Here is a 27,130-nt window from a genome sequence, read left to right as displayed (position 1 = left end):
TCTTTGAAAGACTTTATCATCTCTGTCCTGCTAATGCCCAGAGTCTGGTCAACCCTTCTTCCCCAACTGCCAACCCGGACAGCTGACTCAGAAGAAGTGAGAAGGACGGAGCTAACTGCATACCCTCCAGCACAACCACATCTGTGAGTCAATAACCTCTCCCCACCTCCACTGTCTGAAACATCATGTGCACTGATCAGACTCCCTCTGTGTTCTGTACAATCTCTAGTACATAGAGCATACCCAGTTCCTTTAGGAAGGAGGTGAGTAGAAAAACTCCAATATCTTAAAATTGAAATTTTAGTTTAAATTAAAACATTTTTAGATCTTAAAATTTCATCTCTGGCCCAATTACACATTCTCAGAGTCAAATTTAAATTATTAATGATTCATTTGCATGATTTCTGTCCTCTTTTCCCCAAAAGTCTGCTATCAAGAGTCCACAGAATGTTTTCCAATACTCATTTAAAAAAGAGTATTTGTAAGTATTACATAATTATAAATCAATAAAAGAGTCTTTTCCGGAGTTCCCTGGTGGTCCAGTGGTTAGGACTCGGCGCTTTCACTGCCAAGGGCCCGGGTTTGATCCCTGGTCGGGGAGCTAAGATCCCATAAGCCACGTGGCACAGTCAAAATGAAAAGAGTCTTTTCCTGTTTATCTTTTTTTTTTTTTAACCAAGCTTTACAATATGCAGATTTTTAAAGGGTTGGTTCTCAGCCTCAGAAATTATGCTAATGAGGTAAGAACAATAATTCATAGTGTAGCCACTAATTTCTCTAAGGGGAAATATGCAGAGACCCTGGGCTCTACATTTGTTTTCAACTAATTATCATGTATTTACTTTTCCATTAGTCCAATAATTTTTCTTTCAATTCAGAATTAAGCAATAAGACCCTGAATTATATAAAGGCCTGTTTAGCATAACAGACACACCCCATCATCCCCCAGTCCCCTGATTTACAGCTCTTAAAATGCACAACCAAGAGGCTGTCTATATGCCCTTTCGTATTTAGATTCCATCATGCAGTCACCTCAATAACTTATGCATTCTCAGAAGGACTACCTAACAATTAACTCCGATCTTTTCTAACTCACCATCTCATTATGTAAAGTGGATTGGAACACAAACTTTATTAGCAACTTTCAATTCTAATTCCTTCTTATCGCCCACACCCACACCCCTCCTAGTAATGTCAGTTTATATGAGCAAAATACTCTGGAAAACGGCAGTTAAAAAAAGTCCACATTGGACTGGCAGCACATTTCGTAATTGGTCTTTGCACTATGGGGTACCACCATAAATCGAGATTGCCGTATTTCAGCTAAAGCATGGGATGCAATTCTTTATAGAAATGGAAATGAATTCTCCCTGCCACACAACACAGCATTTTAACTATGTTCAGGAGGAATGGGCAAGTAAGAAAGCTATTATTTTTATGCTAAAGGTTAAAAAAAGTGCAAACCGCAAGATCTTTGTTAAAAGGTAAAGGAATTCATAGTATCGCTTCTTCAAATCCTAGAAAGAGGCGGGAAGATGCCTTGCAGAGTTCTCTTGTGCATATGAAGTGTGTCAGTGGAAGAGCTGAAATGTGGTTTAATGTACTTGTTTTCATGGTAAGGAGCCAGGGTGGGCTGATGAAACTAAAGGACAGGTAGCACCTGAAGATGTGTCAGATGTACAAACAGGGAGGCATCCCATCAGTGCAGCTGACTTACCGACATCGGGATCTACTGCTTGAACTCTGGTCAACAGAGCCTTGGTGGCTGTGTTCTCATAGACACAGGCGTTATAGTGGTCGGACGAAAACACTGGGGGGTTATCGTTCACATCCTCCAGGATCAGATGGACGTCAGACTGGCAGAACCTGCCACCCCCGTCGGTGGCCCTGGCGATGAGGCTGTATGCAGGGACCCTCTCCCGGTCCAACAGAGCCAAAGTTTTTAACTCACCTGTGAAAATAAATGACGTAGCTTTTCAAAAACTGTCTTTCTTTGAAGAGCAGAGAATCAATTATTGTACATACAGAATCCCCAGTACAGGAAGGATCGCTGACATCTGGCTCCAGTGCGTCATGCTTTGAAAAATCGAGCAAGTTCAATTTTTTTAAGCATCAGGGGAAAAGTGATAGGATTCTGGACGCAACAAAAAACCAACTGTACGACCTTCAGATGAATTAATCCCACTGTGAAGACTCTTGTTTCAGGGATTCCTTCTCTTGGCAGCATGGAGAAGCTCCACATCTCTTTAAACATCTCAAGAACTGCTCTGGAGATCGGCCTTGTTTCTGGATTTTCTCCAGAAAAAAAGCATGAAAAATGGACCAGTATCCTTAGTTCTCTAACGGTCAATCAGGTCCATGATTTGTAAACTCAGAAGGGGCAGTCTGTCTGCTTCCAGATATTTAACATTTTTTTTTACCCCATCTTTTAGAGAAAAACAGTCAAAACAGGCTGGCTTTAGCAGAAAGAGGTCATGAAGGAGTCCTACTGTGCCAGGCGAACCCCACTTGCTGGAGAGTGGTAGGGCCTGTGGCTGTTGGGGGAGGACTCCAGTGGGGGCTTATCTGAGAAGCTTAAAGCAGCAGCTCTTTGGCAACCAACATGGAGGGAGGTTATGTCTGTATTTTAATCACTCAGATAGCTGTACTGGTCCTGAGTGTCAGCCCCTGGGGGGATTTTGTTATTCTTGCTACCTAAATTTCAATGGATGATGGCAATAAGCACAATGACAGAGCTGAATAAATACTGTTTGGTGAAAAGTAGGACTCATGAAATACTATTATGTACTCTTAACAAAATCAGTAGAAGTCACTGGGACGAAGCCATCTATACTTATAAAGTTGTTCCTCCTATGGCTTCCTGACTGCAGCCAGTTCTCAAATCTAGCCTGGATCATTCTCCCCTTCTCCAAAACACCCAGGGGGTTTTCAGTTGGGCATTCAAGACCCTCCAAAATCTGACCTAAAGTTGTTTTTCCACCACTTTTCTCACGAGCCATTCTGCGGCTCCTCTGACCAGTGACAATGTTGTACACAGCTTTCCCTGGATGTGCCGTGCTCTCTGCCCACGCTGCCCCCGTGACCGGCAGTGTCCTGCTTTAGCTCCTAGAATCCTGGCTCATTTCAAATGCCAGCTCTGCTTTAAATGTTTCTCCTTCCCTCTTATCAGAATATTAGCTACTTCTTCCTCTGTGCCCCGATATATCTCTCCCGGGCACTCATTCTGTCTTTCACTATTATTGTTGTTATTTCTGTTATTATTAGTATTGACTTACAGCTCTGTCTTCTCCACTGGGTTACAAAATCCCTTGGGGATGCTTTGTTTGGTTCATCTTGGAATCGAACACAAATATCCCATAAAGTACTTTTAGGTCTAGTAGTTAATAAATGTTACCTATTCAATAAAAAATTGCCAGGCCTCTTTAGCCAAGTAGCATATTGTTATGTAGCTAAGCCCTTCCCAGTAAGATGCACCGGACATGGGAGAGAGCTAGGGAGGAACTAATACCTCCTGGAGACTCAGAAATTAGTTGTTGTTCATTATGATGAACACAACACTGGAAATATGCAAATTATTCAATCTTTACACTTCATTGAAAAATTGTCAATGGATGGGCCATCCAATACACAACACGGAGATAATTTACCTCCATAGACAATGCCTTTTCCATTATCTATGGCCTTCAATGCGGGCATCTGCCTTCAGGGTACATAACCTTTCACCTTATAAATTTTACCTCAATATGTAAGCAAGTCTGAGGACTCATAGCTTTGGAGAAACTAGACAGGAATGATGAATAAAAACCAGACAAGGGCTTCCCAGGTGGCGCAGGGGTTGAGGGTCCGCCTGCCGATGCAGGGCACACGGGTTCGTGCCCCGATCCGGGAAGATCCTACATGCCGTGGAGCGGCTGGGCTCGTGAGCCATGGCCGCTGAGCCTGCGCGTCCGGAGCCTGTGCTCCGCAACGGGAGAGGCCACAACAGTGAGAGGCCCGCATACCGCAAAAAAAAAACCAAACAGACAAGTATGTTAATAAGCATCCCTATGGATGTAAACCATAGGGATGTAAACATAGGGATGTTTCATCCCTATGGATGAAATCCCCAAAAGGGATTTCAACAGGGCAAAACTCTCCTTACTATGCACTGCTGTCTGGTTTGCATGGAAACTTGCATTTGTGATAGAATTCTATTTATACTATTTATAGGTCAGCTGCTTTAACTCATGGATATGAGAAAGAGAAGAAGCAAACAGACACATCCGATTACTTGGTGCTGCTAAATGTAGGTAAAGTCAGGGCAAGTTTTATAGGCCACGTGAGGTTTCTGTCCTCCAAACACCATGTGCTACTGGTATTTCTTAAGAGTCCAAGATAGCAGGGCATCATATCAAGGCTCTTGTATACTAACTACCCCCTAGTAATAAGACCATGTGAGAGTTTAACTTCTCTCGTGGATTAACAATGGCATTTACCCAAAGAATAAATTTCGCCTTACCACTTTGTGGATCTAGAAAAAATTCATTGTTTCCAGATCCATAGAGTGAGTATCGTATATCTCCATTGGATCCAATATCAGCATCCTTGGCACTGACCTTCAGGATGATTTTGTTTGATGGAATGTCTTCGGGAAATAATGCTGTATATGCAACCTAGGCAAAGGTAAAGAAAGGGAATTGAATCATTAGTGTTTGTGGGGCAATTGTCATATTTAGCATTATAAATGATTTCTTTAAAAATGCATTCGCATAATTTATCTTCAGCTATGTTTTTCCTTTACCACAGAATCATCTTATACCATATGATGAAACAGAGAATATCTCTTGCTTTGCGCCTCCCATGCTCGTCATCAACAACTACTGATTGGGCACCTACTATGTGCTAGGTACCACTGAGATGCTAGAAGTACAACGGAGAAGAAAACAGACAAAAATCCCCACCCCTGTGGAACCATGACCACATCACATATTGATCATGCCCCTCTCAGTCCTTGGGACCCTTCCACTCTTTAAAGAGCCACTACTAACATCTGGCATTAGTATGAGAGACTAAATCTATTTGCAACACTTTTCTGAGCTAAAGAGCACCAATACTGTCTCTCAATCCACATGTAAGGAAAAGGTAAATGAAGGGTGATTTAACTTTGGTAAGAAAGGAAATAAAATCAATTACTGGCACCTTGCATTCGCTGTCACGCTTTGAACTGTGGTGGAAAGGCCACTTCATAAGGGGTCTGGAGACCCAGCTTCATTACCAACGTTGCTACCAACCAGCTGTGTAACCTTATACAAAAAAAGTAATTCATACTTCTGAGTGGTCCATTCTTCTTTTATGAAATAGGTGATTCCGACAGAAAAATTCATAGTGTCCTTTATGAGTCCTTAAAAATTATTTAATTTTGAGACTCCTGGTTTTATTTTTCTGTTTGTTTGATTTTTTTGGTGGGCAGAATTAGGTACTGATCGTGCTAACTATACTCTTTTCATGTTTATAATATTTCATCCTAGAGTCCGCCTCTTACCCTCTTATAACCATTTGGAGCTCGTTAATTAAGGAGATAAGATGAGAAAGCAGCCTGGCTTTAAGGAGAAAAGTGAAATGGGTTTTGACTTAATTTTAGATAAGCAGAGTAAAAAGCAGTGATATATCCGACACAGCCACAAATCTCACCTGATCACACACTGGGCTGTTGTCATTCACATCACTGACAGTCACTTCCACCATGGCCTGAGTGACAAAGAGCCCATCAGTGGCGGTGATATTGAGGAAGTAAATGTCTTGTTCTTCTCTATCTAGAGGTCTCTTCACGTAGACCTTCCATTCGCTCTGCACCAGGCCCAGGGCAAACCTTCCTCGGGGGTTCCCTCCTGTGGTGAAAAAGAGTTTTTGAAGATATGAAATGAAAAGCTTTGATCTCCACCTACAGCAAGAGGCCTGTGCGGGGTCATCCAGGTGCCTCTCAAACTGCATCGTTTACGATGCTGAAAAAAATGGACACTCACTTCCTTTTGACGCTCCTGCAACAAAGCACGATATTTATATGCTTGGCTTGTGTGGAAAGTAAAACAGTAACTTTCCAAGAGAAGAAAATGCACTTAGAGAAGCTGGAGATGATCTCTTGTTTAGCTCCCCTTAAGGACAATCAAATTCAAACTGTGAACAATCAATCTTCTTATCGGGCTGATACAACTGTCTTTCCACTTCGTCTCAAGAGAGGATGTAATACACTATAGCTCTTGTTACCAAGACAATTTCATTAGCCGATGATCATGCAATCAAGGAAAGGCAGTCAGTTCTATTAAGGAATCTTAATGAAGCCTTTATCATACAGCAGCTCTTCTTATAAGGACTGAAGTTTGGGGAAGAAAAGTCTGTGTGACAGAGGAAGACCCATTAGGATTAAATAGCCCCAATGCAGGGTCATTGAAGGAGCCGTTCAAAGATAAGCACTGCAATTAGATCAAATTTAACACAGTGAAGCTGGTGAAAATGGAAGAAACACGTAGAAAAGCTAGAGTGGAACCGCTCTTGATGAGGCTGAAACAATGAATGTAGTCCCAGCAATATGACTTTCCCACGTCACTGAATTACAGGGAGACAAAAGCAGCTTGGAGGAAGGAAGAAGAAAACCACCTTGACCTTCCAAACCTGAAGGGGGAAACAATGTCGCTTCAAACACGGAGGAAGACTGGAAGAGACAACTGGCAGAAGTCCGGAATCCAGTTAGGTCATCGCCGTCTCGTTTATTTGAGCATTCACACGTATTTGTCACCTGCTCTGGGCCAGGCACTGTGCCAGGCAGTGGGGCTACAGCAGTGGCCAAAAGTGACCAAAATCCCTGCTCTTGTGGTGGAGCTCACTTTCTGATGGGAAAGACTGACAATAAACAAATAAATAAGGAAAGCCTACTGCCTGCTGGCTGCTGCTTCACTGAAAAAGGGGAGCCACCTTATCTTCTTACAATGAATCTGTAAAAGAACAGAGGGCAAACCCATGGTCCTGCCGGAGGGACTGAGTGAGAAGTAGTGGAACCTTGAGCGCCAGACTGCACTCTGGATATAAGGCATGGGGGGTGGGGGGGACGGGCATCCAGGGGCTCAGCAGTGTGGAACAACTGTAACCAAGCAGGACCCTGTGAGGCCTTCCTACAAGACCTCCACCTGCCTTTTGTCTGTAGGAAAACTTTAACCAAAGAATAAATTCAATCAGAGAAGTGAGAAAATGCAGAAAGAAAGGAAAACAGTCAAGCAAGACAAAACAATAATACTTTAGCCATTAAACAAAGTCAAGGCCTTTATTCTTCCTCAAGGGCTATAGGTAATATTCTGAGCCATGTCCTTTGAGCTGTTTTGCAGATACTGAATCCTCCACCAGGTAGAAGAATTTAACTGTGTGCTGCCCACAAGCACGTAGACCCCAGACCGGTTGGAACCAGGAGGTTGATGAAGCTGACTCCCCATTACCTCACTACCAGCCAATCAGAATGTCTGTGAGCTGATCACGCCCTGCTCCTTGAACACTAGACGACTCTTCATTACCCTCTCCAGGGTGGGACACACAGTCTTGAGGGTATTAACCTGCTGTGGCCCCTTTTGCCTGGCAAAGCAATAAAGCGATTTCTTTCTACTTCACCCTAAACTCTGTCTCCAAGATTTAATCTGGCACCGGTGCACAGAGGCCAAACTTTGGCAAAACAATGACAGGATAAATGGACCGTACTGGGCAGACAGTGCAGAGAAGGTGAGGGCTGCACATTCCTCTAGGGTAGTGGTTCTCAACTCAACTGACAGTGGCTGTGCGCAAACCCCTGGGACATTTGTCAGCTAGAGACATTTCTGAATGTCACATCAGGGGTGATGCTGGTGGTGGTGCTACTGGAATCTAGTGGAAAGAAACCAGAGGTGCTGGTAATCATCCTACAATGCCACAAAAGAGACTTACCCAGCCCTCAATGCCAGTAATGTTGAGGCTGAGAAACATGCTCTGGTGAGGCACGGGGTCCTCCCTGGAAAATCACTTTCCTCTACCACGGGCTACGATGCAATTTTACTTCAGTTGAATATGATTTCAGCATGCACAAATGTAACCTCTCTATCAAATGCTTCTGGTGCAGGCCCACACTGCTCTTTTGCGAAATAAAATGATTAATCGCCCTTTGTTCATCAGTGGCAGGTCAGCCAAGTTGTGTGACATCAGGAGCAAAAGTTAAATCTAATAAAAATCCGTTGGTGGTTGGCACGGCTAATGGTAGCAGTAGCTTGAAGCTACTCTGTTCTCATTACTTTGGTAAAGTTAGTGGGATGGTCCCTTCAACCATCCACTGAGAATTCAGAGACGATGTGTAAATAATTAAAGCTGAGTATTTAACCATTCTTCCAAACAGAAAAGTATCCTCAGAATGCCTAAGAAGGGTTTCCCTGGTGGCGCAGTGGTTAAGAATTTGCCTGCCAATGCAGGGAACACGGGTTCGAGCCCTGGTCCGGGAAGATCCCACATACCGCGGAAACTAAGCCTGCGCGCCACAACTACTGGAGCCCGCATGCCTAGAGCCTGTGCTCCACAACAAGAGAAGCCACCACAATGAGAAACGCGCACTCTGCAATGAAGAGTAGCCCCCGCTCGCCACAACTAGAGAAAGCCTGTGCACAGTCAAAAATAAATAAAAATTTTTAAAAAACTTAAAAAAAAAAAGAATGCCTAAGAAGTTTTTTGTCTGAAACTGAATGCAAATGAATCAAAGTTGTTGCTTTACTCACCTTTCTTTCCTTACCACTATCACTCATGTCTTTACTGCAGAAATATACATTTCAATGAAAAAAAAACCCACAATGAACGGTATCAGACAAAGCACAAATGCATTAAGACCTTTAAACAGAAAACAGCACCGAGAAAACCGTTCCATAAAGAAAAAGAGTAGTGCTGTGGAGGGGAGGTGTGGTGGTCCCGAGCAATGACACATACGCTCTTCTGTGGATCTTATTCTGCAGTGATTAATTAACTTTCCCACTAACATACTTAAGCAGATTCTGTGCCCTGAGGGCACTCTAATTAATTCATTTTTCTCTTTGAATAATGTAGTTTTTCTAAAGGGAGGCCACCTGACTACAAGTACGGATGGATTCTTTAAAATCTTTTGGCACTTTGCTTATGTTCTGCCTTTGAATGTCATGACATCAAAATATTAGCTTTAAAACCCCCAAATAGTTTTCAGGAAGACTGCTCCCATACCACCAACCCTCTCCTCTTTGCAGTTTAAGGCCAGCCACCCCCAGAAAGCTCTTCCTGATCAGTGACACCTCTTCTTCACTCTGACATGAGATCCTCTGCCCCTTAGAGTAATGGTGATGCTTTTTGGGCACTCTGGGTGACCTCATTTGTCTAGCTTGGCTTTCCTATTGAACTGCTGTTTACTATCTGGAAAGACAGAAAAGGGATCCAAGAAAATTGTGATGTCAGAAGACATACCCTTTGACTTGGAGTTATAATTGAACATTTTTCAGCAAAAGGTCAAACCATGTCCTTTGATTTGTATGTGTGTGTTGTGTGCGTGCACGCATCTGAGTTTTTACTACCAGGAAAGACTTGTAAGTAAAGCTATTTATTTTTCTTACTGCTACAGAAAGTAGGAGAAAGGCATATACTTAAAAAAAAACATACATTCCCCTGCCCCCAATCAAAAAGAGCTGCTATTTTCATTTCTTCCACTGAGATATTTGGCTGGACTCTTTTTTAAATGATAAACATTGACTCAAGGACTGAGTACCAATCTGGGTAATCTGTCATAGGCAAAACAATGAACTCCAAACTAAGGCTGAGTTAGTAACAACTAAAAAACTGACGCTACTCAGATATTTTCTTCAGCCCCAGAGAGGTAAGGTAACTTTTCAAACCCTCATCTCATCTTCCTTCTTCTCTCCCACTCTTACCCCTCTGCCACCTTCCATCTTTCTTTAGAAAGCAGAGCACATAGTGAAAAGCAAGGGTGACAGACTTACCTGTAATATGATAGCTCACTTGTCGATTGATGTCAGAAGAGTCTCTGTCCCATGTGCTGAGGACAGCTACCACCTCGCCCGGAGGGTCGCTCTCCTTCACGTTCCCTCGGTACACCTCGTGGGCAAAGACCGGAGCGTTGTCATTTATATCCGTCACCCTGACAGAGACCAATGCTGTGGAAGAAAGAGAGAAGGCCTCCCCGAGGTCGGAGGCCACCACGGAGAAGGTGAACGTGGGGTCTGTCTCGTGATCCAGGTCTCTCAAGGTACTGATCCAGCCTGTGTTGCTGTCAATGTTGAACGCTTGCATCACCTTTTCAGGTTGGGAATCTGAGTGGAGGGAGTAGGTGACCTGCCCATTGGCTCCCCAGTCCATATCGATGGCTCTCACCTGCGTGAGTTTGGTGCCCACAGGCATCCCTTCCATGATGATCGTCTCATAGCTTGAAGTTTCAAAGACTGGCTTGTTGTCATTCATATCCAGTACCTTGATGTCTACATCCACCGTGAACACAAGGTCTACCTTGTCCAGGGGTATAGTGGCTGCTACTTTGAAGTGGAAAGCTGGGCTGATCTCATGGTCAAGACGTTTGTCCAGCTTGATGGTGCCTGTGTCCTGTTCTATGATGAAGACAGCTCCTTTGTTATTTTCCAGCCGCTCCCCATTAACTGTGCTGAACTTGACTTTCTGATTGGGCAAAATCCTCAGGGTGTCCACCGTGCTCCCAATGGCTGTATCTTCTGAAATGGTGAAGGAATACTGAGACTGGGTGAAGGACGGCAAAAATGTTTCAGGGGGTAAAACGTGGATGTAGACGGGGATGAGGGAGTGCTTCACCGGAATGCCCCCATCCACTGCTTTGACAAAGAAGGACAGCACTGTGTTTTTCAGCTGGTTAAAATGGCCTTTTGTGACCATCCAGCCATTGTCAGGATCGATTTCCAGGAGGTCAGCCACCGAGACCGAGGCCTCGCTATAGAGGGAATAAGTAATCCTTGCATTCGCTCCATCGTCTGGATCCATGGCTTGAACCTGAGTGACCAGGTGACCCCGTCCGACATCTGCCCTGACGCTGGCTCTGTATTCCACCATCGTGAACTGGGGGGCATTGTCATTTTCATCCACCACAATCACCCTCACGGTGCAGAAAGTTGTTCTCCCTCCGCCATCAAGGGCCCTCAGAAAAATACTGATGTCTCCTTCCAGAGGGTTTTCCCGGTCGAGCCTTTCTGTTGTGATGACCTGTCCATTGCCATCTATGAGGAATCGATCCTTAGCAAAGTCATTGATGATGGCGTAGCTGACCTGCCCATATGTCCCTGGATCCCCATCCGTGGCTCGAACGTGAATCACCTTTGTCCCAGCCGCCGTGTTCTCTCTCACCTCAGCTACGTAGGTGCTTTGAGAAAAGGCAGGGCTGTACAGGTTGGCCCCGAGGACCCTGATATGCACCTGGGCAGTGCTAGTGAACAGCCCATCAGAGACGGACACATTGAGACTGTACAGAGGCTCCATCCGCTGCTTCCGGTGGTTGGAGAGCGTGATGACGCCACTCTTGCTGTCCATCAGAAAGCTCGTCCGGTCATTCCCAGATAAAATGCTGTATTCCAGCCTGTCAAAATCAGAGCTGTCTGCATCGGAGGCTTGCACACAAGTTACAAAATGGCCCCGGGGGGCTAATTCACTCACATAGGACTCATAAATGAGCTGATTAAAGACTGGAGGGTTGTCATTCACGTCCGAGATGTAGATGTGAACCAGGACCTCGCTGCTCAGTGACGGGAAGCCATTATCTGTGGCTCTGACTTTCAAAGTGCAGTGCTGCACTAACTCATGGTCCAGCATCCGCGCTGTCAGGATTAAGCCACTTGCGCTGTCTATGTGAAAATAATCTGTGCTGTTGTAAGTATCCTGGACAATCTGATAATGGACCATTTTATTGTTTTCTGAGTCTGCATCCGTAGAGACAACTTGTAAAACAGGTGTCCCAATGAGAGAAGCTTCGGATAACGTTGTATTGTACGTGGGTTGATCAAAAATAGGGGGGTTGTCATTGACATCATTAAGGAGCAAGTCAATGGTGACTTCAGCCCTGGCCCCAGTAAGGGCATCACTGGCTCTTACTGTCAACTTGTAAACAGATGTAATTTCATAATCCAAAGGGCTAACGACTTTCAGGACCCCAGTGTCAAAGTCGATGTTAAATTGTTTATAAAGGTCCCCATCAATAATGATGTATATGATGCCTTGGCCTTCTGGGCTGGTGGCGTTGATGCTTAGAATGGGGGTGTTGACGCTGATGTCTTCGTTGATGGACGCTGTATAAAAAGGCTTATCAAACACAGGCATTGCTTTGTTGACAATAGTGATGGGAAGTTCCACGGATGTGGACAAAGAGGGTTTTCCACCATCTCTGGCTAGGATGGTGACTCCATACTCAATGTTGGACAAGTCAGAGTTGAAAGCTTCTTTTAAAACAACTTTCCCTGAATTAGGGTTAATTTCAAAGTGGCCATAGTCATCCTGTAAGAGGTAGGTCACTTCTCCATTTGCACCTTTGTCTTTGTCAATGGCTGTCACTCGGTAAATCAGGGTGCCAGGCTCAGCATCAACTTGCACAGCAGCATAGTAAGGGAGGCCCACGAAGACTGGAGAATTGTCATTTATGTCTTCGATGTTGACCCTGACCACCACCCTTGCCACCCGCAGATGGTCTAGCTCTCGGCTGGCTTCCACAACCAGCTCATATAACTCTTGTTCTTCACGGTCGAAGGGGACTCCGGTGGTCTGAATGACCCCTGAGGTAGATTTTATCTTGAACTTATTTCCTGGGTTTAAGATGCTGTACTTTAAGGGCTCATTAAGGCGATTTCCCACTGCATTGACAATAGCAACTTTGGTTATGTTCGTGTTGTTCTCTGAGATGGAGGTGGAGTAAAAGCTTTGTGTAAAGTGGAGGCCGCTGTCCATGGCTTCTTTAACCAAGATGGTGACCATGGAAGTACTGTAGAACTTTCCATCAGACACCTTAACTATCAGCATGTAGTGATCTTTGGAGAGGCTGTTGTTTTTAATAGTGAGCACTCCACTATTTGAGTCAATTAAAAAATGATCCAAGCTGCCTTCCATTAGGCTGTACGTCAGTTCCGGGGGCACCTCGGAGTCAGGATCCGTGGCACTAACTTTCAGAACCTCCACTCCGACATAGGTAGGTAGAAGTAAGACAGTCTCAAACACGGCCTGAGTGAACACAGGTGGGTTGTCATTCACATCTGTCACTTCTATGTTGACTTCAACGGGACTCTCTGCCGTCAGCTGGGGGCTACCACTGTCTCTCACGTGCACATGAAAATGGAAATGGGCGATGGTTTCATGGTCCAGGTTCGCGATTGTTCTGATCGCACCTGTGCTGGAGTCCACTGTGAAGAACTTCTTGGCCGTGGACTCAACAATCTGATACACAAGCAGAGCATTGCGATTGCTGTCGGCGTCGGTGGCTCGAATCACCAGCGGGCTGTTGTGCAAGCTCCTGACGATGCTATTGATGGGGGCTGCCTCGCTTAGGCTACCCGAATACTGAGAAAAGAGAAAAACTGGTGCATTATCATTTTCATCAACAACCTGAATATTGACTGTGATGTTGGAAGCCATTCCTGCCATGTTCGTGGCCTGGACAATGAGTTGATAAGAGGAGGTATGCTCGTAATCCAGTGCCTTGCGTGTGGTGATGACTCCAGAATAGGGATTTATGGTGAAAACCCCATCAACGTTTCCATCTTTGACTTCATAAATGAGGGTGGATTGACTGATGGCAGAGATTAGAATGACTGATGTTCCAATATCAACATTTTCATTTACTTCTGCTTGGTAGTCTTTGTGAGTGAACTTGGGGTGAGAATTATCAGACATGGTGACAGAAATTCGCACAATCGCGGTGGCAGACATCGGCGGGGAACCCTGATCCGTGACTTTGACTGACAGGACAAACTGACCCATTGTTGTCATGTCTGGCTCTTTAGAAACAGTGATGATGCCCAGGACTGGTTCTATCTTAAATGTGTTCCCAGTGTTCCCTACAATAGAAAAATCAACAGGGAAATGAGTTCAAGTGGGTCATTTTCTGAAGATTAACTCTTCACCTTAAGGCTACTTTACACAACATGGCAAACAGCAATTATTCATTTTCACTCCTCATTCTGAAATAAAACGAGAGACTTCCCTTTTAGGGGTATTCAAAAGCAACTGAAATGAGTTTTCCAGTAAATTGTGAATTTCAGATCAGTATCTTCTTAATTCAGGTTAACAAGAACAACAACACAGCTCTGTGTACATTCAAACTGGGAAACAGGAGAGTTTGTAGGAAAGACTTTCCTGCTTAGGATTTTCTTATTTCCAGACTGGGCTGGCACATGCCAATGACACTGATAAAAAGGCATTTATCCTGAAACCAGTGCCATAATTCTGTGTTCTACATTATAAGAAAGAGGGTTGTAGGGATTTCCCTGGTGGTGCAATGGTTAAGAATCCGCCTGCCAATGCAGGGGATACAGGTTCAATCCCTGGTCCGGGAAGATCCCACATGCTGCGGAGCAACTAAGCCCATGCGCCACAACTACTGAGCCTGTGCTCTAGAGCCCGCAAGCCACAACTACTGAGCCCACGTGCCACAACTCCTGAAGCCGATGCACTTAGAGCCCATGCTCTGCAACAAGAGAAGCCACTGCAGTGAGAAGTCCGCGCACCGCAACAAAGAGTAGCCCCCGCTCGCCACAACTAGACAAAGCCCACACGCAGCAACGAAGACCCAACGCAGCCAAAAATAAATAAATAAATTTAAAAAAATTTAAAAAGGAAGAGGGTTGTAGGAATCGCTTCAGAACATTATCATATAGTCATTCGGTTTAAGAGTCTCCCAGAGGTAAGCTTTGCTATGTGGAGTTGGTATAGTTTCATACGTATCATCAAAACCAACTTCATCCCAAACACTTCTTGGTGACGGGGGTTTGCTCAGGTATGGAGAATTCTTCTCAAGTCACCATTTGCTTGTAAGCTGTGAGAATCTTTTCTGACTCTCCTTCTATTCTTCACTTCCCTACACCCCAACACACACATCATATGCACACACAGACATAAAAGTAGACACGAAATGTGTAATGGTTCCATCTGTAACCATTCTAGTTGCTCAATATTTGAGACGTTTCTGATGAAATAAGAAAGTGTTAAAAATCTGAAGCAGCACAGAAACCAAGAACTTGAGCATAATCCTTATGAAACGAAGAAACTGGCACCCCACTTTGACAAACCTGACATGGGAAGGGCTGTGAACCATGACACTGTGGAAAAGAGGAGGAGAGAATGGGGAACACAAAACTTGAAGAATGTAAAGGATGTGTCTCACAGGTAGTGAACAGTGGGAAGCAGCATCCTTCACCATGTTACTTTTTGCTTCTCTCATGAGGCTTTCCCATGCTTCTCAAAGAACACATGCTTGTGTGTCTAGATTCTTTTACATCACAAGTTAAAAGTTTGGTTATTCAATTATATCTGAATTTTTCTTTCTTTTTGAAGTGCCATAGTATGGCAACATACAGAGACTTTAAATGTCTTATCATTAAGATAGGCTCCAGGATTGAGAGCGCAGTTAGATAATGTGTTTGAAATATACAACACATACAGCTGTTTGCACACTTCTTACTACATACTTATTACTTAAACTTTTCCATGTCTGAAAACAAAACTGTCATGTTCGTATAAAATCTATTTCTATAAGATGCTTATTTCTCAAGAGGGAGCAAGTCCAACAAAGAGATAAAGAATTTGATTCTAGACCCCAAATATGAATATTAAACAAAATTATCTTTGACGTCAGCATGATTTTTTACTTTGCCACCTGAACATGACCATTTTGTGGTGACAACAAGAAGGTCAATGAACTCACGAACAGACTTGCAAATTTTCAATAAATAGCACCGTGGAATTACGTGTGATTCCAATATTCGATTCATAGACCCTCACAAGGAGGCAGGAATCATTTCACGTTAGCATCTCAGGGGAGGAAAATATAGAGATACCTGAGTAATGGTCACCTTCCAGCAGTGGCAACACACGCAACCCTGAATGATGAATGCCACATCCTCATTATGGTGTCCCATGTGGAGTTTCAAGGTGAGTCCTTTCTTACTCCAGGCTCGTACATACACAGCAAGATATATATGGCAGGGATGAAGGCAGGCCAGCTTCCGACCTTGAGTAGAGCTTCCCCATCCCGCTGTTCCATGGCTGCTGACCTGCTTGTTACCCCCTTCCAGGATGCTGTGCTCATATGTCAGGTCCAAATGGGCTCTTTGCCTCTTTCCCTCTCCAATGCACTGTCCCATTTTCTTAGAATCCACTTCCTGCTTATTCTCTTCTTCTGTACTTAAATCTTTGGAAGCTAATCTCTGCTTGCTTTCTTGGAATCTATGACTTCTTATAGACTCTTGGCAACTGGGCAAAAGCTGTGCTGACCTTACTTATCATTATTAATCTGGTATACAGCACAGTGCCTGGCACAAATAAAAGGTGCTCAATAAATATTTGTTGAATGATTGAGAGAGGTAGATCAAAAAAGATGTTTAAGTCTCTATCTATATATATCTTGGGGTCCAATATGCCCCCATCCTAACTCAACACTTTCTTAGTCCTGGTCTCTCCTGTACTGCCCTGTCTCTGAGCCACCCATGAACCACTGTTGGCACCAAACGTCAAACCTGAACTAAATATAAGACTCGAAGTTCTGCACTTGAATTCCACCTCAGTCTTTCGGGCCAAAATGAAAAGGTTCAGTAGTTGCTTTAGGCCAGACAGGGGATAGGAAATGTATGGCCCACCAGTAAACAGAGTAAAATCTTGCTTCTCTGAGGTTTTTGAGAGCACTCAAATAAAACATATACTTTACACCAACCTCTTGTTATTTGATTCAAAGTCCTGAACTATCTGGGATCTGCTTGTATCCTACCATGATCCGTGAAGAAACTTGACTTAACTAAAAACCAGTCCAGGTCAAGTGTAGGTCTGTCTGTCCTGTAATTCTCATTAGCTCTTTACACATCCAATCAAAGGATACTTTTTGAGATACCAAGCATTCCTGTGGGATTTCTGGAAACTCGACTTTTCTATATAAAAGATGTTTTAAGGAAATAACTTTTCTCTCTAGTTTTAGCCAACTGTTGAAGAAATGACTGAGTCCTTTCCCTATGTTCAGCACCCGGCTATAGTCTGTGGAAGCTGAAAGATAAGCGAGGCAGAATTTTCAGCTTTATGGTAAATTACTCTTAAATTACTCTGAGAACCTCCAAATTGGTTTCAAAACGTCTGGCTATCTGAGAGGAGTATATGTAGTAGCCTTCATGACAAATGTAAAAAGCAAGTACACACGCAGACAAATGCTTAGAAGATGTTAAGAAAAGTAGAAATAAAACCCTATATCAAAATGATTACAATGTCATGAAACAATGTATATGCATGAATGAATTACGAGAAAAGGAAAAATACATAAGATTAGGGGAAAACTATAGAACGGACATAAAGAGTTCTTGGGTTAGGTGCCATTTCCTGTGGCAATATTTAAATATATGTATTTTAAAGTTTCCCTATATTATTTGTGAAGTTAAAAGAACAAGGACTGTGTAATGAAATAATTAAAATATCCTCTGACAAACAAGAGATGAAAAATAGCGTTTATAAAAAGAGTACTGTCAGGCTTTAGGCTAAAAGGAAATTCCATGGAAATCTGGAAAAGAAAGGGGTGAATTCTCTTGGGGTACCTGGCTGTTCTGAACCAACATCTTTTCTTCTTTTTTGGTATAGAGTTTAGCACAGACTCATGTAAAATGTAGGTGCCTAATAAAGGAAATAGATTTAGATTGTCATTAAATACAGGGGCTATTTTTAAAGAAAGTCATTGGCTTTTTTTCTAATACTTTTTAGTCCAGAACTGTCATTCTAGCATTCATATTTTAATTCAACCACTCACAAAAATGCTCCATATTTACATCAAGGGAAAGAAGCCTTTCCAGTGCTGGCATGAAAGGAAACAGCATTTGGCATTATGCACGACAGACATAATGTTGCAGAACGTTTTGGGAATATGAGTCTTGAATATTCAAAAAAGACAGAACAGGGGAAGGGAAAATAGAGCAGATAAAGGATATTTGTAATTTTTAGGCTCACAGTCCTGTCTTTGCTTGGACATTCATCTCTCTGTCATAAATGTTTTCTAACTGTCCAACTGCAAACCATCAGGAAACTACGGTCTTGCTTTCTAGATACTAAAATTGATTTTTAAAAAAAATCTCAAATTTAACAACACGAGAATCTGCATTTATTTATCTGTCAGGTTAAGCAAGCAGTTCAGTACCTACCAACTACTCTGCTACTCAGATCACCTCCAATGAAGTGAGTTTGTGCTAAACCTAACCCTAACCCTAGGAATTTCTGAAGCCCACAGCCCACAGCTCACCTACTGACAAGTAAGCATTGACCTTTAAGATTCAATTCACCGAACTCTCTGGCAGCCCTCAAATGACGGGAGGCTTTGGTTATTTTAGTCTGAGGCCAAGGCTTGTTGACCCATCAGTAAAAGCCACCGAGTTTATTACACTTTCTTCTCTCTTCTCCATTCCAGAAAAATCTGAGATTGAACACAGTAAAAGGAAACTCCTTCTTCGCTGTCAATGATGGAAAACATCTTACTGAAATGCCAAGAACCTGATACACCATCGTTGTGCAAATAGGGCAGTTGCTTGGCCAAAAAATTCATCCGGAGACTTTCCAGTGGTAACTATGTGAATTTTACATGGTGATAAATACTACTGAGGGTCCAATGCCACGCATGACACTGCAATCTGCACCAGCTCTCACCTGCTTCTATGGTATATATGAGTTCTGCATTTTCCCCTTTGTCTTTGTCCAGAGCCGTCACTTGCAGTACAGCTGATCCCAGAGCAGCCGATTCGAACACAGATGCCTCATACAGCGGGTTGGTAAAACAGGGGCTGTGATCATTAGCATCTTCCACGTTCACAATGACTCGGGCCAAGTTTCTTCGATAAGGAAACTCCTGATCTCTGACCTTTAGGCAAAATATAAGAAGCAGTAGGACTAAAATCTTTAAGTTGCAAAGAATTCACCTGGCTGTGCCTAAAGTGAAATCAAAATGAAATAATGCACAAAAACCGCCGGACCCAGTCCCAGGCCCAGAGAAGGTACTCAGTAAGCAGTGCTATTATAGAGCGAGGACGCTGATTGTGAACACAGTGAGAGCTGGGGCCACGCTGTCTTTATTGCTCAGCATTACGCCTGGCCTCTGGTCTGTGTTCAGTCTGTGCTTGTAGAACTGATGTCAGGATATCGCAAACACAGCACTTTCCTCTGCCCCCCTCACCCTCCACCCCCCGGAATTTGTGTATACAGTTGCTAATGGAATGGTGGATGGAGGCCCTTGTAAAGGGGAAACTAAAATGTGGAATTAATGAATGCAATGTAGCCACTGTCATTCATTCATTCATTCAACAAACCTTTATTATCATCTATTATCTACCAAGTCCTGGGATTGACTCTTGTGGTTCAGCGGTGGATGAGCTACAGTTCCTGACCTCAAGAACCTTATAGTTGACTGGGGAATCCAAACAAATAAGTAGAAAGATACAAGGCCCAGAGGTAAGTGCCAGAATATGAGTAATTAGTAAGGATGTTAGCCTAGCTTGGAAAAGGTAACAAAACCAAGTAGAAGTAGTAAAGTGCTGGGGGGCGGGGTGCGTGGCATACATTTCAGGCAAGAAGAACCAACATAAATAAAGTCCCAGAACTAAGAGAGAACGCCGACCACTGGGAAGATGAACCAAATCTTAATTTTTGAAATGTGAGACCCCAGCACTGTGAAATCACCAAAGAACCTTGCCTGACTGCTTTAAAGTTTTCCCTGGTTTGCATATGGCAGAAGCGTGCAACTAATCAATTCTTTAACTCTAACACATGATTTTGCTATCATTGTATGTAGCATTAATCCAATGCGTGCTTTTTGCTTGTTCAATTTTAGATCCCCTAACTTCAGAGAGATTTGAAGAAATTAGAAAATATACCAAGAAAAGCTATCAAAGGGAAAGGGTTTTTCAGAAATATTAACCTAAAAGGAATTGAGCAAAATGACTGTAAGGGCTTAGCTTGGAGAAAGGCAGCATAAAGGAGTTGTTTGCTCTAAATATTCAATTACATAAATGATAAATGATACAGGGTAAGTGCACTGAATTCTAAGTTTGTTAAGGAAAGAATGAACAGAAATGGTTTGAAGAAATCGTGAGAATAGAGTTAGTCACTGGCAGTAGAGTTCTGCTCCTGAAGAGATATATGCAAAAGCTAGCCGGTGAGTGTGATGAGTTTCCCTGTCTGTAGACCAGCCTGCCCCACCCAAGGACCAAACTTTACTCTGTACTTTGGGATTATTGAAATCTAGGTCTGTTCCAATCGAATGTCCAAAGGTGCAGGGACTTTGTCTCTTTTATATCCTCGGTGCCTAGAACAGAATTTAGTATACAGTAGGTGCTTGAGAAATATCTGTTGAATGAATGAATGAACGCCCAGAGGGATGGATCTGATGAACCCTGAGTCCCTCTTCTGTTCCCTGGAGTCTCATCTGGAAACCATAGCCACAGGCATGGAACTCTAGTTTCTTCTTGCCCAGAGACTTGGAAAGGAAGAGTAGTACTTAGTGGAACAGTACTTCAGCTGCTTGGGAATTGGTAGCATCTTAGTGTATTTTAAAGCCAATCAGTACAAAGATTACATCTCTGCCATCCTACCTGGTCTTAAGGAACTCAGGGGGCCCTGTTAGGCAGTGGCTGTACAATTGTCCATAGGGTTCTTGGATAGTTAAAGGGACAGGTTTTAGGTCATAGACAAGGGTGTTTATTACTAATCTTTACTTCCCAATTATGTAAACTAGCCAAACTTTGTTTTAAAATGAAAGCATCTTCTACATAATTTGGAGACCCCATGAACCCAAATTCAACATTCTCTGTAGGCTTTGGTGAGTTTTGAGATCTCTTTTGTGGGCCAGTATTTACCACTAAGTCCAATGCCAGTGCAATAAGTAATCAATCAGTTCTCTGAATGCTTCCAAGGACTGAGCATTATACAGGTTGATAAATGATTACCCTTGTAATTAACTTCTCAAGGAACTTCTTTTAAACTTTTCCACAAAATCTTCTGGATGTGAACCAGTACAGAAACACGGCCTGTTCCTTCCTGCTCAAATCAGGCTGTCAGCAGCCTTTACTGAGCGGCCACTGTCTGTAGAGCTCATCTAATATTTCAGTTTGGCAAACATATGGAGTCACTATCTAACAATAGTAATTCCTCACTGAACTAAAAAGGCAAGAATGAATGCAACCCTGTGGTTGAAAAGACCAAATTTACTACTACTTACAAAATTCAAGGGCCCTGTACATCTGAAGGCTAAGGCATGTGCCTTGGACGGTCAGTGATTCTGCTAGGAGAGCATATTAAGCAGTTTGGTCCTACCATTATGTTGAGTATGTGCTTGTCCTGGGCTTCGTGGTCCAGCCTCTCGGCTGTGTAGAGCACGCCAGTGCTGGGGTCAATCCGGAACTTCCTCATGCTGACAGAATCTATGCTGCTGTGGACAGTATAACTTAGCTTGTGCTTCTCATCTCTGTCTGTGGCTTCAATCTGCAATATCTCGGTATCTGGAAGCACATCCTCGGAAATTGTCACATCGTAATTTGGCTGAGAGAATTCTGGGCCATTATCATTATTATCCAGCACTTTGATAAATACCTATAGTTAAAAGGAGACAAGAGTGATGACTAATGCCAATTTACTCATTTCTAGTAAAAGAGGCTCCCTCCTTCTCTCCTCCCTCTATGTTCCTGGATCCCAGCTTCTAGCAACTACTTTAATATGTAGGAAGATTCTTATGAAAGCACTCTGTAATTAGAGGTTGACGATAAACCCGTAGTTCACATTAGCAGGAACATAAACTATGAGGATCAATATTCTCACGATTAAGTGAACAGATGAGACAGCCTCTGGGGTGGGGGGTGATAATTCTAGGAGATTATTTGAGGCACAATGTAAGAGATCACAAGGTGACCTTAGTTTGTTAAGTTCCTATTATCTTACATTCTTGTTATGTGCTTCTTATAGTAGACCTAATGTGGAGGCAGTGACAAGATAAGTAACAAAGAGGCAGAGGAAAGGGAGGTGTGAATACAGAGGTGGCTCTCCTTCAGATGGGAGGTGTCTAGCAAAGAACATGGTACTAATGATAGTTAAAATATGAAGTTCCCAAGTTGTTTCAAAATTTTTCAGGCAGATTTTATAAAAGTAATAGCTTAATTAACCCTGAATATTCATCACTCAGCTTTGATAATGACCAATTCATGGCTAACCTTGTTTCATCTTTATGCCCATTCATCTCCATCTGCTCCCTCATATTATTTTGAAGCAAGTCCCAGACATCATATAATTTCAGTATACATCTCTAAAAGATAGGGACTCAAAATAAACACACACATACACACAATACCACTACTGCATCTAAACAGAGAAAACAGGAATTCCTTAATGTCTTTAAATATTCAGTTGGTGTTCATACTTCTGTAATTGTTTTGTAATGAGTTATATATGTTTGCGTACATGTGCATATATATTTTCAGTTTCTTTTAACCAGGATATGCAAATAAGGCACAGACATTGCATTTGATTGACATTTCCTTTAACTATCTTTTAATTTGTAGGTTCTCCCTCTATCTTCATCGATTTCCTAGCAATTTTTATGTTGTTATTGTTGGCAATCAAAAAATTGAGCCCTTTCCTCTTTAGTTCCCACAGTCTGAATTTTGCTTATTGTATCCCCATGGTTTTGTTCTACATGTTCCTCTGTCCCGTGTATTTCTTATAACTTGGTAGTTTTATGTAGGAGACAATAAAATTCACATTCAATTTCCTTCTTTTTTTCTTGACAAAAATCTTTTATGGGTGATATATTTCCATCTGGAGAAACATAATGTCTAGTTCTCTATCTTGTTCCATGATATTAGCAGCCATTGATGATCATGATATAGATAATATTAATTCATTAAAAATACAAAACAGTAGTGTTTTAATTCTATGATTTCTTCCCCACTTATTAGCTAGAATAGTTCTAAAAAGGAAGTTTTCTTCAGTTATTCGGTTACTCTGAAGTACACTTCATGTTGAAAAGGAAGGAGAATTCTTTTCCTTGATCATTTCAAAATAATGAGTTTGTTCTTCAGCTCCTCCCAAAGTGATCAATAAGGTATTTTTTTTCAAGCATCATTATGAGCTCATGAATTTAATCACATCTGATGTGTTTCTGTCCACTGTAGTTACTATATTTATTGATGCACAAATGGTCCTTCCTTGGCCATGGGGAGCCTCTTCAAGTTGGCTTCTGCAATGTTCTGACACAACCCAAGTAGTCTTTGATAGCTTCCTTGCTTTCCAATAATTGCTGCTGGTAATTTTTTCAGGGTCATCTTGTACATATTTTCTGCCCCAGTCTTGAATTATCCATTTCTCCAAGAAGTGTTGGTTTCTTTTTAGTTAGAAGTGGCATTTAGAGACCACAGTCTGGGGCTAGGAATGCTTATTGCTGCTAGCTTTGCTAGTTTTTCAGTGGACAGAGTCAGGAAAGTGTTTTGTTTTAAACAATTATTTCATGAGTTCATATTGATACTACCAATTCAAAATTAAGTTGTCAACAACCCTGTCTATCAGTGGCATGGCACCAGCCCTGGGACCCCCCGAATCATGTGGCCAGCTGCACTGGGATCCAGCCCCATCCACTGTGGGACAGCAGCCACTGCATGTGGCAGGGCCTGGCAGCCAATTGAGCTGAGAGCCTACCAGCACATCCACAGTAGTTGACCTTGCCACAACAAAAGACCTCATGCAGCCCACATAGGAGGCACCACTAGAACATATAGCCCTGGTGACAAGAGGGTAGTGTGCAGCTGGGCTGCATAGGATGTCTCCTACACAAGGCTACTTCTCCAAGACCAGGAAACATAACTGAACTACCTAATACATAAAACAAACACAGAAAATAAGGTAAAATGAGGAGACAGAGTAATATGTCCTAAATGAAAGAACAAGACCAAACCCCAGAAGAAGAACTAAGCATAGGGGAGATGAGCAATCTACTCCCATAGAATTTAAGAGGATGATCATAAAGATGCTTAACGAGCTTGGGGAAAGACTGGATGAGCAGAGTCATAAGTTTTAACAAAGAGTTAGAAAATATGAAGAAAAACCAAACAGAGCTGAGGAACATGATAACTGAAGTAAAGAAATACTCTAGAAGAAGTCAACAGTAGATTAGATGATACAGAGTAAAGGATCAGTGAACTAGAAGACAGAGTAGTGGAAATCCCAAGCTAAACAGAAAACAACAAAAAAAAGAATTACAAAAAATGAGAATAATTTAAGAGACCTCTAGGCCAACATCAAGCACACTAACAAGCATACTAAAGGTCCCAGAAGGAGAATAGAGAGAGAAAGGGGCAGAGAGCATACTTGAAGATATACTAGCTGAAAATTTTCCTAACCTGGGAAAGGAAACAGACATCTAGGTCCAGGAAGTACAGAGAGTCCACGCCAAGAAAAATAATAATAAAAATGTCAAAAATTAAAGATACTCATCCTTTTTTATCATTTTTATTTTTTATAATTTATTTTTTAAATATTTATTTATTTGGCTGCACGAGTCTTAGTTGCAGCATGCAGGATCTTTCATTGTGGTGCATGGGCTCCAGAGTGCTCGGGCTTAGTTGCCCTGTGGCATGTGGGATCTTAGATCCCTGACCAGGGATTCAACTCACATCCCCTGCATTGGAAGGCAGATTCTTAACCACTGGACCACCAGGGAAGTCCCAAGAGAGATCCTTAAAAGCAGCGAGAGAAAAGCAACTAGTTATAAACAAGGGAACTCCCATAAGACTCTCAGCTGACTTTTCAGCAGAATATTTGCAGGCCAGAAGGAAATGGCATAATATATCCAAGTGCTGAAAGGGAAAAAAGCCTACATCCAAAAATAATCTATCTGGTAAGGATATCATTCAGAACTGAAGGAGAGATAAAGAGTTTTAAAGACAGGCAAAAGCTAAAGGAGTTCATCACCACTAAAGCAACCTTACAGGAAATATTAAAGGGATTTCTCTAAGTGGAAAAGAAAGGCCACAAATAGAAATTTAAAAAATTATGATGGGAAAAATCTCACTGGTAAAGGCAAAATATAGTAAAGGTAGTGGACTAAGCACTTATAAAGCTAGTAGGAAGGTGAAAAGACAAAAACAGTAAAATCATCTTTATCTATAATAAGTAGATAAGGAATACACAGAATAAAAAGATGTAAAATATGTTGTCAAAAACATAAAATGTGGGGCGAAAGGAGTAAAAATGTGGGGCTGTTAGAATGCATTTAAACTTAAGAAATCATCAACTTAAAATAGATACCCGTACATATTAGATGTTATATATGAATCTCATGGTAACCACAAATCAAAAACCTTTAACAAACACAAAAAAATAAAGAGAAAAGAATCCAAATGAACACTAAAGATAGTCATCAAATCACAAGGGAAGATTGCAAGAGAATAAAAGGAACAAAGGAGAACTACAAAAACAATCAGAAAACAATTAACAAAATGGCAATAAGTACATATCCATCAATAATTACTTTAAAAGGAAATGGACTAAATGTTCCAACAAAAGACATAGAGTGACTGAATGGATAAAAAAGAAAACAAGACCTACATATATGCTGCCTACAAGAGACTCATTTCAGATCTAGAGACACGTACAGACTGAAAGTGAGAGAATGGGAAAAGGTACTCCATGCAAATGGAAATCAAAAGAAAGCTGGAGTAGCAATACTTAGACAAAATAGACTTTAAAACAAAGACTGTAACAAGGAACAAAGAAGGGTATTACATAATGTTAAAGGGATCAATCCAACAAGAAGATATAACAATTGTAAATATATATTTACTCAACATAGGCACACGTAAATACATATAGCAAATATTAACAACATAAAGGGAGAAAATAACAGTAATACAATAATTGTAGGGAACTTTAACACTCCACTTTTGCCAATGGACAGATCATCTAGACAGAAAATCAATAAGGAAACATTGGCCTTAAATGACACATTAACCACATGGACTTAATTGATATATATATATAATGTGTGTGTGTGTGTGTGTATATATATATATATATATATATATATATATATATAATATATAGAACATTACATTCAAAAGCAGCAGAATACACATTCTTTTCAGACACACATGGAACATTCTCCAGCAGAGATCACGTGATAGGCCACAAAACAAATCTCAACAACTTTAAGAATATTGAAATCATATCAAGCATCTTTTCCAACCACCACATTATGAGACTAGAAATCAACCTCAAGAAAAAAACTGAAAAAAACACAGATGTAGAAGTTAAACAATATGCTACTAAACAACCAATGGGTCACTGAGGAAATCAAAGAAGAAATAAAAAAAATACCTGGAGACAAATGAAAATGGAAACACAATGACCCAAAATTTATGGGATGCAGCCAAAGCAATTCTAAGAGGGAAGTATAATGATGTAAGCCTACCTCAGGAAACAAGAAAAACCTTTAGCCAGACTCATCAAAAAGAAAAGGGAGAGGGCCCAAATAGATAAAATTAAAAATGAAAGAGATGTTACAACTGATACCACAGAAATACAAAGGATCATAAGATATTACTATGACAAATTTTATGTCAATAAAATGGACAACCTAGAGGAAATAGGTAAATTCCTAGAAACTTATAGTCTCCCAAGACTGTATCAGGAAGGTAGAAAATATGAACAGATCAATTACCAGTATTGAAACTGAATCAGTAATCAAAAAACTCCCAACAAACAAAAGTCCAGGACCAGATGGCATCACAGGTGAATTCTACAAAATGTTTCAAGAGTCAGTATCTATGCTTCTCAAAATATTCCAGAAAATTGAAAAGGAAGGAATGCTACTGAACTCATTCTACGAGGTCAGTGGAACCCTGAT

The 27,130-nt window shown here is 41.7% G+C and overlaps 1 protein-coding gene across 3 annotated transcripts in view; it reads right to left on the bottom strand.

Annotated features, from left to right (window-relative positions):
- FAT3 (FAT atypical cadherin 3) overlaps nucleotides 1-27,130 on the bottom strand; it is a 574,942-nt gene that overhangs the window by 94,551 nt on the left and 453,261 nt on the right. For all 3 annotated transcript variants that reach the window (XM_033431923.2, XM_049713303.1, XM_049713302.1), the window contains exons 7-12: nucleotides 21,556-21,831; nucleotides 18,898-19,108; nucleotides 9,996-14,069; nucleotides 5,671-5,867; nucleotides 4,499-4,652; nucleotides 1,718-1,951 (exon numbers count right to left, since the gene is read on the bottom strand). In XM_033431923.2, coding sequence (XP_033287814.1) covers nucleotides 1,718-1,951; nucleotides 4,499-4,652; nucleotides 5,671-5,867; nucleotides 9,996-14,069; nucleotides 18,898-19,108; nucleotides 21,556-21,831 — 5,146 coding nt within the window. The remainder of the gene's footprint in view (nucleotides 1-1,717; nucleotides 1,952-4,498; nucleotides 4,653-5,670; nucleotides 5,868-9,995; nucleotides 14,070-18,897; nucleotides 19,109-21,555; nucleotides 21,832-27,130) is intronic.

This window comes from Orcinus orca, chromosome 8, assembly GCF_937001465.1.
Source record: "Orcinus orca chromosome 8, mOrcOrc1.1, whole genome shotgun sequence".
Taxonomy (NCBI): Eukaryota; Metazoa; Chordata; class Mammalia; order Artiodactyla; family Delphinidae; genus Orcinus; species Orcinus orca.
Note: the sequence above shows the minus strand (reverse complement) of the source record. Positions and strands in the feature narration are given on the sequence as shown.